This window comes from Dipodomys ordii, unplaced genomic scaffold, assembly GCF_000151885.1.
Source record: "Dipodomys ordii isolate 6190 unplaced genomic scaffold, Dord_2.0 Scaffold71, whole genome shotgun sequence".
NCBI lineage: Eukaryota > Metazoa > Chordata > Mammalia > Rodentia > Heteromyidae > Dipodomys > Dipodomys ordii.
The window spans coordinates 1,102,063-1,118,063 of record NW_012267287.1 but is presented as its reverse complement, the minus strand read 5'-3'; the positions used below and the strand labels follow the sequence as shown (position 1 = coordinate 1,118,063).

The 16,001-nt window shown below is 55.7% G+C and overlaps 1 protein-coding gene across 1 annotated transcript in view; it reads left to right on the top strand.

The window, feature by feature from the left end:
• The window catches only part of Letm1 (leucine zipper-EF-hand containing transmembrane protein 1), a 25,672-nt gene extending 11,501 nt beyond the window's left edge, over positions 1-14,171 (top strand). The window contains exons 4-13 of the mRNA XM_013023873.1: positions 715-852; positions 1,328-1,531; positions 3,220-3,339; positions 5,313-5,444; positions 5,924-6,067; positions 6,484-6,615; positions 8,969-9,103; positions 11,274-11,461; positions 12,221-12,359; positions 13,171-14,171. Of these exons, the coding sequence (XP_012879327.1) occupies positions 715-852; positions 1,328-1,531; positions 3,220-3,339; positions 5,313-5,444; positions 5,924-6,067; positions 6,484-6,615; positions 8,969-9,103; positions 11,274-11,461; positions 12,221-12,359; positions 13,171-13,320 (1,482 nt within the window). The 3' untranslated portion in view covers positions 13,321-14,171. The remainder of the gene's footprint in view (positions 1-714; positions 853-1,327; positions 1,532-3,219; positions 3,340-5,312; positions 5,445-5,923; positions 6,068-6,483; positions 6,616-8,968; positions 9,104-11,273; positions 11,462-12,220; positions 12,360-13,170) is intronic.
• Positions 14,172-16,001: the final 1,830 nt, after the last annotated feature.

The following is a 16,001-nucleotide window of genomic DNA, read 5'->3' as shown; positions in this document are numbered from 1 at the left end:
TCTCTCCTGCCTGGGCTGGCTTTGAACGGTGATCCTCACATCTCAGCCTCCTGAGTAGCTAGGATTACAGGCGTGAGCCACCAGCGCCCGGCTTTTAAAATGTAGTTCTATGTGTGTGTACACACCTATGCACACACGTACATGCACATACACACACTGGTAGATTGATACTTTTGTGAGGCCCCAGCCAATCCATAACCTGCAAAGTTCAGAAATAGCACTGTCGGCCGGGCGCTGGTGGCTCACGCCTGTAATCCTAGCTACTCAGGAGGCTGAGATCTGAGGATCGCGGTTCAAAGCCAGTCCGGGCAGGAGAGACCGTGAGACTCCTAACTCCAATAAACCACCAGAAAACTGGAAGTGGCGCTGTGGCTCAAGTGGTAGAGTGCTCGCCTTGAGCTGAAGAGTTGAGGGACAGCGCCCAGGCCCAGAGTTCAAGTCCCACAACCAGACCAAAAAAAAAAAAAGAAATAACACTGTCTGACCTGTGGGGAACACGTTTAGCAGCCCCTGCTCTAGGGAGTTACACAAAGATTTTTGAAGTCATGAAGCGAGCATTTCACATTTCTATTTTGCTCTGTGAAATGTTCCTCTGGGTAGTGTTCACTAAGGAGGAGGTGCGTGTCCCGTGGAGGTGCAGTCTCTTCACTTGGGTTGAGCGGGGTGGGAGGGCGGGCGCCAGGGTGGATGCAGCCTTCTTGTTGTGCCCTACAGGAGGAGAGGCTGAAGAAGGAGCTGCGAGTGAAGCTGGAGCTGGCCAAGTTCCTTCAGGACACCATCGAGGAGATGGCTCTGAAGAACAAGGCGGCCAAGGGCAGCGCCACCAAAGACTTCTCGGCCTTCTTTCAGAAGGTGCTGTGTGTCCCTGAGCGCAGCCCGCACAGGATTGTGCAGTACCACGGGGCCTTGTGGCTGCTCTTCGCTTTGCTATTTTTGGCTGTACTTAACAGTCTGGCGCTCCCAGGCCAGGCCCATGCTGGCCACTCTCTGTCCTGTGCTCGGATCCCGTCAAGGGAACCATATGCACACACATGCGTGTGGTCTGAGGTCACTAGTGAGCCCCCAAGTCCTGGTGTAGAGCAGACACTGGGACCTCCTCTAGGGGGCACCAGCCTGAGTGCTGCCCAGGCCCCTGTGCTGTGTGTGCAGCATCCCCTGCGGGCCCAGCGTGTGCTGAGTGTTGTGGTGTTGATCTCTGCAGGAGCCTGTAGGGGAGGCGGCCTGTGGGGGTGGCGGCCCCTTTTTTCACTTCCGAGTGGGTCCTGAGGCTGGGATTGGAGGGGGGCCTCAGCTCTGACCCAGCAGCTGACTGTCGGTTCTCCCACAGATCCGAGAGACGGGGGAGCGGCCCAGCAATGAGGAAATCATGCGTTTTTCCAAGTTGTTTGAGGATGAGCTGACCATGGACAACCTGACGCGGCCTCAGCTGGTGGCACTGTGCAAGCTGCTGGAGCTCCAGTCCATCGGCACCAACAGCTTCCTGCGCTTCCAGCTCACCATGAGGCTGCGGTCCATAAAGGCTGATGACAAGGTGAGCCTGCCATGGGAGTGAAGCCAGGCGGACACGGTTCTTTGGTTTTCCCCTTTGTGTTTTCTTTTTCGGTCAGTCCTGGGGTTTGGGCTCAGAGCCTTGACCTTGGTAGGCCAGTTTCCTAAAGCTGAGCCACACCTCCAGCACTTTTTCACACTGGCTGTTTTGAGAGAGTCTTGCTTTGTTTTGCACGTGCGCCCGGACCACAGTCCTGTCTGAAGCTTTCCTTCATAGATAGGCACATGCTGCGTGCTCAGCGTCTTCTGTTGAGATGGAGTTTGAGAACTTTTTTGTGGTGAATTCTCCTGGTTAATTAGAGATAGAGTTGTTTGACTAGATGGCTTCTAACCTGAGGCTTAACCTCTGATCTCAGCTGCCCAAGGAGCTAAGATTACATGTGTGAGCACTTGTACCCAGCTAAGAGAAACCGCTTAAAGAGCAATGAGAGGAGGGACAGTGTCCCCCTGTAGGGAAAATGGCCTGATGGCCTTGGCTTCTTCAAAGAATACCAGGAACCCAAAGAAGCCAAAGGACTTTTTTCATGTGCAGAAAGGAAAGAAGTGTCAGCCTAGATCTCCATCCCAGCCTGCGTGCCCCTGGAGTGAGGACCCCGGGACATTCTCACGTGAGTGCACGTGAGAACTGTCAGCAGTGCGCTCCTTCATGGGCAGCCAGAACAAGCTTTTGGCCCAGAAGCGGAGTGGTAGGAGAAGGACTCTCAGGAGTTAGAGGAGGGAGGCTGCAAGTAGAACCCTGGGCAAGTGTGGCTGGCTTGCACTCCCTCTTTTTTTTCCACTCCCTACTATCAAGTTTTGAACTCAGGGATTTGAGCTTGCTCAGCTTGCTTAGCTCACAAGCTAATAAGCAAGCTTGAACCAAGCTTCCAGTCTAGCTTTTCACCCATTACTTTGGAGATAGAATCTCAAGGCCTGACTGGCTTTAAGCCATCATCAAAGCCTTTTTTTTTTTTTTTTTTTTTTTTTTGTCGGTTGTAGGGCCTGAACTCTGGGCCTGGGCGCTGTCCCTCAGCTCTTCAGCTCAAGGCTAGCTCTCTACCACTTGAGCCACAGCGCCACTTCCAGCTTTTTTCTTTTTGCTTATGTGGTGCTGAGGAATCGAACCCAGGGCCTCAGGCATGCAAGGCAAGCGCTCTACCACCGAGCCACCTTCCCAGCCCCAGAATTTTTTTCTTTTTAACCTAATAAACAAATTGGGAATGGTGGCAGGAGCTACGATCCACTGACCCAAGAGATAGAAACACAGAGGATTATAGTCCAAAGCCAGCCCAGGCAAGAAACAAGTGACCCTATTTAAAAAGTGATTAAAACAAAAAAGGGCTGGAGGACTGACTCAGGTGGTAGTGCTTCCAGGTAAGCACAAGGCCTTAGTTCAGATTCCAGACCTTCTCTCCCAAGATAACCTTGGTGCCATAGCTTCTAGTGACTTTAAAAAGTAGTAATTGGGGCTGGGAAGGTGGCTCAGTGGTAGAGTGCTTGCCTCGCATGCATGAGGCCCTGGGTTTGATTCCTCAGCACCACATAAAGCAGAAAAAAGCTGGGAATGGTGCTGTGGCTCTACTGGTAGAGCGCTAGCCTTGAGCTGAAGAGCTGAGGGACAGCGCCCAAGCCCAGAGTTCAGGCTCCACGACCGGAAAAAAAAAGTCATAATTGGTTGACTTTTTCTCCCAGCTGATCTCTGAGGAAGGGGTGGACAGCTTGAACGTCAAGGAGCTACAGGCAGCCTGCCGGGCACGGGGCATGCGGGCCCTCGGCGTGACAGAAGACCGCTTGCGGGGCCAGCTGAAGCAGGTGCGTGCTCTGAGGGCTGGCGGTGAGCACCTGCTAGAACAACACTGCAAGACGGCCACAGGCAGGATGCCTACGGTCTTGTTACACCGTTCCTTTTTTTTTGGTTTTGTAGTTTCTGTGTAATACTGTGGTTTGAACTTGGGACCTTATGTTCATTTGGCACACTGCCATTTGAGCCACCTCTCCAGCCTTACTTTTTTTTGTGGTAGTCCTGGGGTTTGAACTCAGGGCCTGAAGTATCCCTGAGCTTTTTTTTGTGCTCAAGGCTAGCACCCTTCCACTTGAGACATAGCTGCCCTCCTAGGTTTCTGGTGGTTCATTGGAGAGATGAGTTTCATGGACTTTCCTGCCCAGGCTGGCTTTGAACTGTGATCTTCAGATCTCAACATCTGAATAGCTAGGCTTATGAGTGTGAGTCACACGTGCCTGGTGCCAGTTCTACTTTTTCCTTTTTTTTTTTTAAATTTTGGAGACAAATCTGAGCTTTTCTGCCTAGTCTGGCTTAGAACTGCAATCCTCCAAGTCTCAGCCTCCTGAGAAGCTAGGATTATAATTGTGAGCACCTGCATTGGCTTTTTTTTTTCTTTTTGACAAAGAACATTTAAGTTTTGTTTTTTTGTTTTTGTTTTTTTGTTTTGGTCGGTCATGGGGCTTGAACTCTGGGCTTGGGCGCTGTCCCTGCGCTCTTCAGCTCAAGGTGAGCGCTCTACTGCTTGAGCCTCAGCGCCACTTCCGGTTTTCTAGTGGTTTATTGGAGATAAGAGTCTTGTGGACTTTCCTGCCTGGGCTGGCTTTGAACCTCGATCCTCAAATCTCAGCCTCCTGAGTAGCTAGGATTACAGGCGTGAGCCACCGACCCGGCTTGTTTTTTTGTTTTTTTTTTTGGTTGGTTGTGGGGCTTGAACTCTGAGCCTGGGCGCTGTCCCTCAGCTCTTCAGCTCAAGGCGAGTGCTCTCCCACTTGAGCCACACCACCACTTCTGGTTTACGGGAGATCAGAGTCTCATGGAGCTGGGTGTTGGTGGCTCACGCCTGTAATCCTAGCTACTCAGGAGGCTGAGTATCGCCATTCAAAGCCAGCCCAGGCAGGAAAGTCCGTGAGACTCATCTCCAGTTAACTACCAGGAAAAAAAAACAACAACAAAATAAAACTGGAAGTGGCACTGTGGCTCATGGTAGAACACTGGCCTTGAGCTGACAAAGAGTTCAAGCCCTAAGACTGACAAAAAAACAAAAACAAAAAAAAAGTCTCATGGACAATCCTGCCCAGGCTGGCTTTGAACCGCGATCCTCAGATCTCAGCCTCCTGAGTAGCTAGGATGACAGGCGTGAGCCACCGGCGCCCTGTGAGTTCTCACCGTTGGTTGTTCCAGTTTGCTCTCCCCCTGCTCACCTGTGGGCATGTTAGGACCTGTGTTGACGTCCTTGGGCATGGTCACATTTTGACGATGTGTCTTACCTGTGGCCTGGGAAGATTTGAGTACCAAGAGCAGTCTGCTGGTCACCCCTCTCCCCACTGCCCGTGGCCCTCTCTGCAGGTGCACTGCAAATGGTGGGCTCCCCACAGCAGCCTGCCTCAGCATGAGGGTCCTCAGGCCGGCGTCCAGTGACAGAGGGGTGGGTGTTGGATGCCCTCACAGCCACCCACCCTGTGCATCAGAAGGCCTGAAGAGTACGGGCCATGAGACCCGACTCCATCCCAGTGCTGGGACAAGCACGCCTGCTCTTCTTGGGACCCCGCAGCCCTGCCCTCGCGGGATAGCCTACCGAACTGGTTATCATCAACTCCACACACAGGCCGTCGCAGCTCAAAACACCATCTTCAGAGATTTACTGCTGCCCTTGATGCTGACAGACTCCCTGTCTCGCTCAAGTCAGAGCAGCCGCAGGGGGTTAGGGCTGAAACCCCGGGCAACTCGTGGGACCCGCAGGGCAGGGCAGGCCCATGGCCCATCATGTTCATTCTGCTTCCAGTGGCTGGACCTGCACCTGCACCATGAAATCCCCACGTCACTGCTCATCCTGTCCCGGGCCATGTACCTCCCCGACACCCTCTCCCCTGCCGACCAGCTCACGTCCACTCTGCAGACCCTCCCGGAGATTGTGGTATGCATTGCTGGGGACCCCCTGGTGCTCACTTCTCCAGGAGACCTCTGTCTGCCATCCTGCCTGTCAGCACTGATTGTCTCAGTGTCCCCTCACTCTGCTGGCCTGGTTCCTCCAGCAGCGCAGGCTCTGGAATACTGACCCCTCCGGACCCTGCCTCATGTTGATGGGTTTGAGTCTTGCCAGTGCAGACTGTACTACCCTTTATCAACTGGGCATGGAGGTCCCATGGGAGCCTCTGTTTACGTCCCAGCCCATGGGGCAGCACCTCAACAGTGCATCCTGTCTCTACATAGGGCCCCAGTGGTGCTGGGAAGGGAAGGGTGGTAGGCTTAGTGGAGGTGCTGTGTAGGTGGGGGAGAGGCAGGCCCGGTGGTGGTGCTGGGGAGGGGAGGGGAGGAGAGGTAGGCCAGTGGCGGTGCTCCCTAGGTGGGGGAGAGGTAGGGGCCCTGCACTCACCACAGGCCCCTCTTCTGAAGGCCAAGGAAGCACAGGTGAAAGTGGCTGAGGTGGAAGGCGAGCAGGTGGACAACAAGGCAAAGCTGGAGGCCACGCTGCAGGAGGAGGCTGCCATTCAGCAGGAGCACCGAGAGAAGGAGCTGGAAAGAGCTGTGGAAACCGCGGTGAGTGCCTGAGCTGCCCTCCACGCGCAGCCCCCATGGAGCCTCCCTGCAGGCCATGGAAACGCAGTCTGTCCTAGCTTGGCTTTTGCAGTGGTCAGAATGTCCCAGGGAGGAAGGGCACTCTCAGAGAATGAATGGAGGGAGGGCCAGCCTAGCACCCAGGGAAGACCGATGGAACCCCACTTGGTGGCCCTGCTCTGAGGGTGGGGCCTCTGACGCCCAGTGCTGGCTCCCTGGACCCAGGCGGCTGTGCTGCCACTGGGGCCCCCTGCCCTCTGGGACTGTCCGCAGACCACCAGCCGCACTGCATTGCATGTGGCGTGGTGTTGAGGAAGATAAGATGGGATGGGGTGCTCTGACCCCCTCTGCAAAGCCCCGTGTTGCGCAAGGTGACAGTAGTTCTTGTTGGGTTTCAGAAGGATCTGGAGCCAGAGGTAGCTGAAGCTTCTGCCCCAGTGAAGCCAGTGGTGGAGGCACAGGCTGTGCCCGACATCATTCTGCCCTCAGAGATCCTGAAGGACACCGCCCCTGTGCTGGAGGGCTTGAAGGTGAGTGACGTGTCCCGCAGGGCAGGTCTGGGCTGGGGGCACAGCTTCTGAGGAGGGACGGTTGGCCAGGGGGCAGAGGTGTGGGGAGCGGGGTGTGGTATAAGGTGCTTAGGGCCTATGCAGCTGCGGGTGCGGCCGCCCTTCTTCTAGGGGACCTCTAGGCCCTTGTCAGCAGCAGAATGGAGGCTGTCCTTCAGGAGAGCTTCCTCTACAGAAGCCTGTTCCGGTATCACCTGCTGGATGACGGGACATGGGACCTCTGAGGGCCCAGGGCTGGGGACATAGTACATCCTGGGAGCTCTGAGTGTGGGTGGCGTCTCCACCCCTGGACACTCTTGGATGCTTCTGCCCTGGGGATCCTGTAGCTCACATCACACAGGAGTGGATCTAGCTGGGGATCGATCCGTGGGCGGATGGAGGCGGTTTGGGAGCCAAACAGCCGAGGGTCCTGAGTGGGAGATTCTGCCCAGGAAGGTCTCAACCTGGCAGTCCCAAAGGATGCCTTGAGGACATGAGCCTCTGGAAGAGCACAGGCTGGCTGGGTGGGAGCTCAGGAGAGGGCCTGGGGCGGTGAGCCCTGAGTGCTGCCTCTGGTGGTCTGGGTGCCTTGGCCAGGCCTGTAGTTAAAAGCCAGGTCCAGCCTGCTCTCCTGGGCTGCAGGGGTAAGCGGAAGCTCTTCTGCGCAGTGTGAGGAGGGCAGGGAGAGCATGGGGCAGGACCAAGTGGCTTCTTTGTAGAGACTGGCTCTGCCTAGGATAAGCCCAGCAGATGTGTAACAGCAGGGCCAAAGTCCTGAGAAAGCAGATGGCTGCCAGGTCAGGGCTGGAGCTGACTCCAGGCAGCCTGCCGCTTGCAAGGTGGATGGCCCACAGACTTGGGGCCCACGTTCCCGGGGCTGGTAAGCCCGGATTGGAGGGGCAGGCCAGCTCAGTGCTGAGGAGCTCTGGCTCCAGCACATGCCCAGGTGTGACCAGCATAGATGAGAACGTTCTTCATGAACCAGTGACCGGAATGCAGCTGTCCCATAAGAATGGCTGTACAGGCACCATGGGGAAAACAAGCCAACTCCCATTTTGAAGTCTCCACAGTAGCACATGCAGGGACCTCTCTGTGCTCCTGGAAGCATAGGGGCTGGTCGTCCTCCATGCCCTGGCCCGGCCTTCACACCCACACCTCAGCCTGCCCACACCACGGCTCTGCCCACACAGCCTTCACACCCATACCTCAGCCTGCCCACTCCGGAAACCTGGTAACACCAGGCCACACAGTTACACCCCAGCCATGTCCACACCGCAGCCTACCTACAAAATGGCCAGGCCCCATACAGCCCCCCCTCCACATCACAGTCCTAACCCACACTGCAGCCACGCCCACCACACATCCACACCCACCACAGCCCAGCCCACACCGCCGCCACACCCACCACAGCCCAGCCCACACCGCCGCCACGCCCACCGCAGCCCAGCCCACACCACCACCACGCCCACACCACACCATGACCTCGCTCCCTCAGTGTGGCTGGAGAGGAGAGTGAAAGTCCATTCACAACAGTGTGAGGACCGTTGGTCAGTTGTATCATTTCCGGTATTATCCCCAGAGAGGATTGCATCTAAGAGCTGTGTCCAAATAGGAGTGGTGAGATAAATGAAGGCCTCAGCGAACTGAGGGACTGAGCTGCTCTGAGCCGCTCCTTCCCCGACTCGGCAGGCTAAGTGTGAATTCCAGCAGGGGGGTTATTCTTGAAATTGACAAGCTCATGTTAAAATTTATGTTGGAGTGAGATTCAGAGGATCTAAAATAACCAAGATGGTCCTTAGAAAAGTAGCAAAAGGCTGGGTGCCCGTGACTCACAAGTGTAATTCTACCTGCTAAGAAGGAAGTCAGGAGAATCACAGAGATCAGCTTGGACATAAATGTTTGAGAGGTTCCCCTTCTAAACCTGGAGCGGGGAGGTGGTGTGCTGCCGGCACCCTCGGCCATGTGGGAGACTGACATTTCGAGGATTGAGATTCGAGGCCAGCCGTTTCCATTGGGAGAAGCTGGGTGTCGTGGTACCTGTCTGTGACCCCAGCCCTGCCGAGGGCTAAAGGGGTGCCAAGCAAGAAGTGAGACCCTTAAAAAAGCAGCGGTAGAACACGCGCCTTGCATGGATGAGGCCCTGGGTTCGATTCCTCTGCACCACATAAGCAAAAAGATAAAAGCTGGAAGTGGCACTGTGGCTCAAGTGGTAGAGCGCTAGCCTTGAGCTGAAGAGCTGAGGGAGGGCGCCCAGGCCCAGAGTTCAGGCCCATGACCAACAACAACAACAACAAACTTGTTATGCCTTCACTGTCTGCTTGTTACTTCTTTCCAGGAAGAGGAAATAACCAAGGAGGAAATTGACATTCTCAGCGATGCCTGCTCCAAACTGCAGGAGCAGAAGCAGTCCCTGATAAAGGAGAAGGAAGAGTTGGAGCTGCTGAAGGTGGACGTCCAGGACTACAATGAGGTGAGGGAGAAGCTGTGGGGTGGAAGGTTTCCACTCAGGCAGCTAGGAGCGGGCGGCTGGTCAGCCCGGTTCTGTGAAGTGCAGAATGAAAGCCTCTCAGCAACCAAAATACTTGAGTGATACTTAAGTGTGGGAAAAGCTAGCCAGAAGAAATGTGAACAGAAAATCAAGTTACATACTCAAAAGGCTGAGATCCGAGGTCCCAGTTCAAAGCCAGCCCAGGCAGGAAAGTTTGTGAGACTCTTATCTCCAATAAGCCACTAGAAAACTGAAGTGGTACTGTGGCTCAAGCGATAGAGCACTCACCTTGAGCTGAAGAGGGCAGGGACAGTGCCCAGGCCGAGTTCAAGCCCCATGACCGACCAAAAAAAGAAAAAGGAAAATCAAGTTACAAGTCAACTTGAAAATCAAGCTGAATTTTGGCTGGGATATATAGTTCAGTATAGATCACTTGTCTAGCATGTGTGAGACTCTGGGTTAGAGTTTCAGCATGAGGAAAAAAAGAGAAAAAAAAGTAGAAAAAAGGAAGAAAAAAAAGGAAAACAGATTTTACTTCAAATTTCCACAGTGGTTCTAGTTGGGCCTCTTTCTTGGTAAATGACACCTGCCAAGCCCACAGTAGAGAGGTCTGAATGCCGTGGTAGTGCCTGTATGTTTACTCATTGATGAATGAAATCTTTTTCTTCATTCTTTGTTTATTTTTGCCAGTCCTGGGGCTTGAACTCAGGGCCTGGGCACTGTCTCTGAGCTTCTTTTTGCTTAGGGCTAGCGCTCTACCACTAGAGCCACAGCACCACTTCTGGCTTTTTCTGTTTTTGTGGTGAATTCTGTTTTCTGTGTTGCATGCTAGGCAAGCACTCTACCACTGAGCCATGTCCCCAGCCTCACCATTCCTTCTGACAGACTTCCTGCTTTCATTGTGGTTTCCTTGGCTCCCTCTGTCCCTCTATTCTCTTCCTCTCTCTTCTTGTGCATACTAGGCAAGAGCTCTACCACTGAGCTACACCCCAGCACTTACAGATGACGTTTAAATTGTATTTTTTTTGGTGCTGGTGGTCCATGCCTATAATTCTAGCTACTCAGGAGGCTGAGATCTGAGGATCGTGGTTCAAGCCAGCTTGGGTAGGAAAGTCCATGAGACTCTTTTTTTTTTTTTTTTTTTTGGGTCCGGTTGTGGGGCCTGAACTCTGGGCCTGGGCACTGTCCCTCAGCTCTTCAGCTCAAGGCTAGCACTCTACCACTTGAGCAACAGCACCACTTCCGGCTTTTTTCTTTTTGCTTATGTGATGCTGAGGAATCGAACCCAGGGCCTCATGCATGCAAGGCAAGCGCTCTACCACTGAGCCACCTTCCCAGCCCCCCATGAGACCCTTATCTCCAATTAACCACCAGAAAAACAGAAGTGGTGCTGTGGCTCAAGTGCTAGAGCTTGAGCTGAAGAGCTCAAGGACAGTGCCCTAGCCCAGAGTTCAAGGGCTGGGAATGTGGCTTAGTGGTAGAGTGCTAGCCTTGAGCAAAAGCAGCTCAGGGACAGTGCCTGGGCCCTGAGTTCAAGCCCCAGGACTGGCAAAACAAAACAAACCAAGCCCAAGCCCCACGACCCACAAAATAAAAAACTTTGTTATTAATATGTCTAAATTTGTATGAGATATGGAAGATTTGTCTTTCTATGGCTGAAATTCGAGTTTTATCTTTGTGTGTGTGTGTGTGTGTGTGTGTGTGTTTACAGTATGTGTTTACAGTACTGGGATTAAACCCAAGGCCTTGTGAGCTAGTCAGACGAACCTACAGTCCCAATTCACCTTAATCAGCTCACTACTTTTTCTTTTCTTTTTGTTTTTATTTTTGGCTGTGGGGCCTGAACTCTGGGCCTGGGCACTGTCCCTCAGCTCTTCAGCTCAAGGCTAGTGCTCTACCATTTGAGCTACAGCACTACTTCTGGCTTTTTCTGTTTTTGTGGTGCTAAGGAATCAAACCCAGGGCCTCATGCATGCAAGGCAAGCAGTCTACACTGAGCCACCTTCCCAGCCCATCTCATTACTTTTTCAAGTTAAATTTAATGTAGGGCCCATAAGCCACGTATATATGTGTATGTATATTCACATATGTGTATATAAATATATATATGTATATATGTGAAAACTTTACAACTACAAATAATTTTCATTAGGACTTGCAAGAGATCAAGAAAGAACTTTCAAAGACTGGTGATGAAAAATATGTGGAAGAGTCCAAAGCCAGCAAGAGACTAACGAAGCGGGTCCAGCAGATGATCGGGCAGATAGACGGCCTGATTACACAGCTGGAGGCCGGGCATCAGGCTGGCAGGCTGGGCCCAGCCGAGGGCTCGCCTGCAGGGTGAGTAAGTGGCCCAGGCGGCCGCTCCTGCAGGGCAGGCGCTCTGCTGAGGTCTGAGCTCGGGCCATAGGGCCCATCCTCCACGGCTAACTGCCCCTGTACAGGCCCAGGTCCAGCCAGAGGCCCAGGGGCCTTTGCTCCTATTTTTCACTTCTTTACCCCGTCTTCCTTCCCCAGTGTGGACTTGACCTATGCAAAGCACATCCATCTCCTTCCTCCCCTTCCCCTATAGTTTCCCCTTAGTTCTAGTCTCAGCCCTGCCTCCCCCCGGGACGTGCAGTCAGCAGTACGTGTCCTCTGTTCCCGGTATGTCCCATTTGACAGCAGTGGCTGCCCCATACCCCTGGGATCTAGTTCTGTGTGGGCTTCCCACACATCCACACCACAGACTCCATGCTGTGGGCAAGTGGCTGGCCGTGGGGCCCAACCCCTCACCCGAGGCCCACTTCTTCAGATGTCACCTCTTGGATTAACTGTTGGCTTTGTGGCAGACGTGGGCTGAGGACCACTGCAGAGAGTCCATGGCAGTCCTGGCCAGGGGACAGACACACGGGAACCTGGTGTCTGGTGCTGTTCTTGGCAGCGTCCTGGGTGGCTGTGCCTGGCAGAGGAGAGGGTGTGGGAGTATCGCCGTGTGCATCCATGCACATGACCCCAGTTCTCGTGTGCTGGCCGCCAGTCAGGGCGCTGGCAGGAGCCATGAGGGCAGGGCCAGGGGCAGGGGACTGGCTGGTGCCACATGTAGGCTATGCTCTCCAGGGAGGATGTCATTAGTGTCACTGAGCTTATCAACACCATGAAGCAAATCAAGGACATTCCAGAAAACAAGCTGGTGAGCCTGGCCTCAGCCCTGGATGAAAATAAGGACGGCAAGATCAACATCAATGACCTCATGAAGGTGGGTCTCCGCGAGGCTGCGCCGCGCAGGCTGCGAAGCCGCCCCACGTGGTGGGGAGGGGCTGCTGCTGTGGAGCCCAGGCAGGGCGCGTGCGGGGAGGGCTGGGGAGGCGGTGGTGCGCGCCTGCCTGAGTGGGGGTGTCCACCCCAGCACTGCCAGGACAAACAGACAGAACCGCTTGTTGAAGCTTCAGATGTGCTGGTGAGCCAACAGCACTGGCTTTGCCGCAGACTCTGTCTCCTGCCACGAGACCCACACTCACCCTGAGTCTCGGCCCTCGTGGGACAGTGTCCCTAGCGGCTGCCGGCCCTCGGCCTGTCTGCTGGGGCCCTGGGCTCCTCAGAGGAGGCTGTGGCCACAGGTAGCCGTGGATGGCAGCGCCCCCGCCCCTTGCCCCACCTGGACCCCTCTCTGCGTACTCACAGACCGGGAGCTGGGGTGTCCCTGCCAGGGCTCCCAGGAGAAGAACAGGACCCACCTGCGTGGGAAGTGTGGCTTCCTATCATTTGCATTTCTGAGAAGAATCTGGGAAGTTAGGAGTCTCAGGTGTCTGTGGTTTCAGTCCTGTTGAAGAGGACAGGACAGCAGTGTCAGACACCTTCCCGCCCCTTCAGTCCGCATGGCTGGGGCGTGGGCCCCATGTGCTACCTTTCTGCCCTGGGAACCCATCTAGGACTGGCCCCAGGCCCCCAACAGGGTGGCAGGGCCATGGTAGCCCTAGGTCGGCTGGAGGAGCGCGGCATGCCTCGGGGCCAGGGCCGGGAGGGGCAGAGTCTGGGCTGTGCATGGACCCCATCTCCCCTGTGTGCAGGTGATTGACCTGGTGGACAAAGAAGACGTTCACATCTCCACCAGTCAGGTGGCTGAGATTGTGGCAACCCTGGAGAAAGAGGAGAAGGTGGGGGAGAAGGAGAAGGCCAAGGAGAAGGCTGAGAAGGAGGCCGCAGAGGTGAAGAATTAGGACCGCCGGGCTCCCCGTGGGGCCTCCCGCGCGCGCCTGCCTCCGTCCCGCCACGCCAGCCCCGTGGAGTGGCCTGAGAGTGATTGCTTTGAGGTGATTCTTAGTGGCAGAGCTAATATTTTGTCTGGAATAAATCAGAAACTTCCATAATCAAGTAATTTTTAATTTTCATCATTCCACGAAGATGTCAGTCTGAGCCTCCGGAAGCCTCCGGGGAGGTCTGGACTCGCCCTGCAGAGGTGGCGCAGCCACCCGTGGACCCCGGCCCCCGAGGGGGCTCGGGCCGGGCTGGGCAGAAAGACACCTGCGGGGTGTGTGCCCTGCGCCCCCTCCCCCGAAAGGACCCTGCGGACCTGGTGGACTCTCAGCCCCCGTGTGCTGCGCGTGGCTGTGCCTGCGTGTCCCCAGAGGCCGTGCGGGGACAGGAGCCGACGGACTGAGCACCCAGTGCTGACGAGGACGCGCCAGCCTGTGGCCGAGTGTAGAGCTGTCTGCTCCAGCTCCAGCTCCAGCTCCGTCATCTCTGCAGCGGGAGGCGTGGCCTCCGGACTCACACCTCTCCCTGGCTGGCGCCAGCGTCTCCCGCGGATCCCCTGCTCCCCCTGCTCACCGTCGCTTTCTTGATTTGCCATTGATCTTCACCTGACTCTTGAGTGGAGTGATGAGCACGGCGTTTTTACCTGATGGTCTGTGCATCTGGTGCAGTGCTGAGACACCGTGAAACCCTGGCAAAGTGCCATCTGTGCTGGCGTTTGCACCGGGCCAGGAGGCCAGTGTGGGCACCCCAGGCTGCGGGAACCCCAAGCCGGCTCTGACTTCCAGCAGCACCAGGCACCTGCCCGCCCTCCCTCCCTCCCCCCCACCCTCCGGCAGCCAGGACCAGCCCAAAGCACACCTGGAGCGCGGCAGCTCTTCACCTGCAGCTAGAAGCACACTCACACTGGAGGATAAAGAGCCGGATGTCGCTTCCACACAGCCTTCCCTCCTGTTCTGTGTGTCCTTGGTGTTTTGCGGCCCCTTCAGAACAAAGCTCGGGGCAGAGCTCCTGAGGGACTGGCCGCTGGACAGGGCGTCCCGAGACGGCTGAGCACAGCAACCCTGGGCCCACGTGTGGATTCTCTACTGGCTCTGGGTCCGGCGCTCTCTGCTGAGAAACGACTTTCTCACTTGGTGAGACAGAAGGTGGGGGGGAACAGTTCTGGGGGTCCCGTGGCCACACCCCCTTCACCCTTGGCTCTGTCACACCCTTTTGAAGTCTAGGCCAGGTACCAGCGAGGAGGCCGAGGGAGGAGGATCACAAGGTCCAGGCCAGCCTGGGCTGTGTATTACCATCTGTCTTGGAAAAAAACAAACAAACAAAAAAACCCACCAAAAAACATTGTTGAGGAAGCCAGGTGCTGTAGCTCAAGCCGGGGATCCTAGCGACTGGGGATCTCGGCTCAAACCAGCCTACAAGAAAGTCTGTAAGACCAAAAGGCCAGAGTAGAGCTGTAGCTCAAGTGGTAGAGCACCCTTGAGTGAAAAGGCTCAGGGACAGCGCCAGGCCCTGAGCTCCAGCCCCAGGACCAGCACTAAGGAAACTAAAAAGTAAAATAAAAGCATGTCCTTTAGGGGGACTTAAGCCATAGGAATCTGGAAGACATAGGAACGGATGCATGGGGCCTCTGAATTAGCTGGGAAACAGAGAAGCACCCAAAAGTGATGCATTCTCAGTTCACTTTGTTCTTGGCTACTGACACAATTGGAGCATGATCTCCTTCACCTATGAGTGGGGTGCATCAGCAGCGGGGCCTGACAGGCGCTGTCCCTGAGGAAGGAGGGCCCATGTCCACGCTCTGCGTCCATGACCTTGCCCCCTGCTCCCGTGGCGTTTCCTAGTGTCCGGCTGCTGCTTGTTGAGCGCCGGCTTTGTGGTTGCCAATTCCCCCGCAGAGGAGAAGGCTTCCTGTGGCCCCAGGCACGTCCGTCGCCGTGGGTGCTCCCGTCCTCGGGGGCCTCCTGCTCTGTCGCTGTTCCCTCCCCGGAGGCTGGGGCCGGCCTGCTCTCACCCTCCTAAGACGGCAGGTCTAGGGGTGCCTTTTGGGTCTCAGAGGCTTTCTGCCCCTTGTCCCGCATTTGCTTCATGTGCTCAGCCTCCCTCCGGAGGCTGCATCCATGTCGGGGGATGCAGAGGACACGGGTCCTGGTTAGGTTCAGTCTGGCAGGTGCTTCAGCCGTCCGTCTGCGGCTGCCCTGTGCCTGGCCAGGGGTGGGGTGTCCGTGCCCTTTGAACAGGAAGCCGGGCGCTGCCTCCGTCCCCGGGAACACCTGCTTCTCCCGCAGGGGTTCGGGAGGGCGGGCCGGGTGTTGGGACTCCCCACACGCAGTGCCTTCCCCAGCGGCCCCCACCCGGTCTCAGGCCACCCACGCCGCGCTGGTGGCGTGCCGCAACAGGGCAAATCGTGTGCCGCCCGCTCCGGCCTGGGCCGTGTGTCAGCTGCTCTTTAGAGACGGGTTTGTTTGCTTTTAAAAAACTAGAACATCAAGCCTACGTTCCTGCAGCAGCTCAAAGTAATACCTGAGTCTGTGGAGAAGGGCAGTTAGAGACGAAATCACTTGATTTTGTTCTGGGCTGTGGGCTCCATGCTGAGTGCTCAGGTTCCTTGGGGGGACCCTGCTGTGGCCTGAGGGGACCCTGGTGT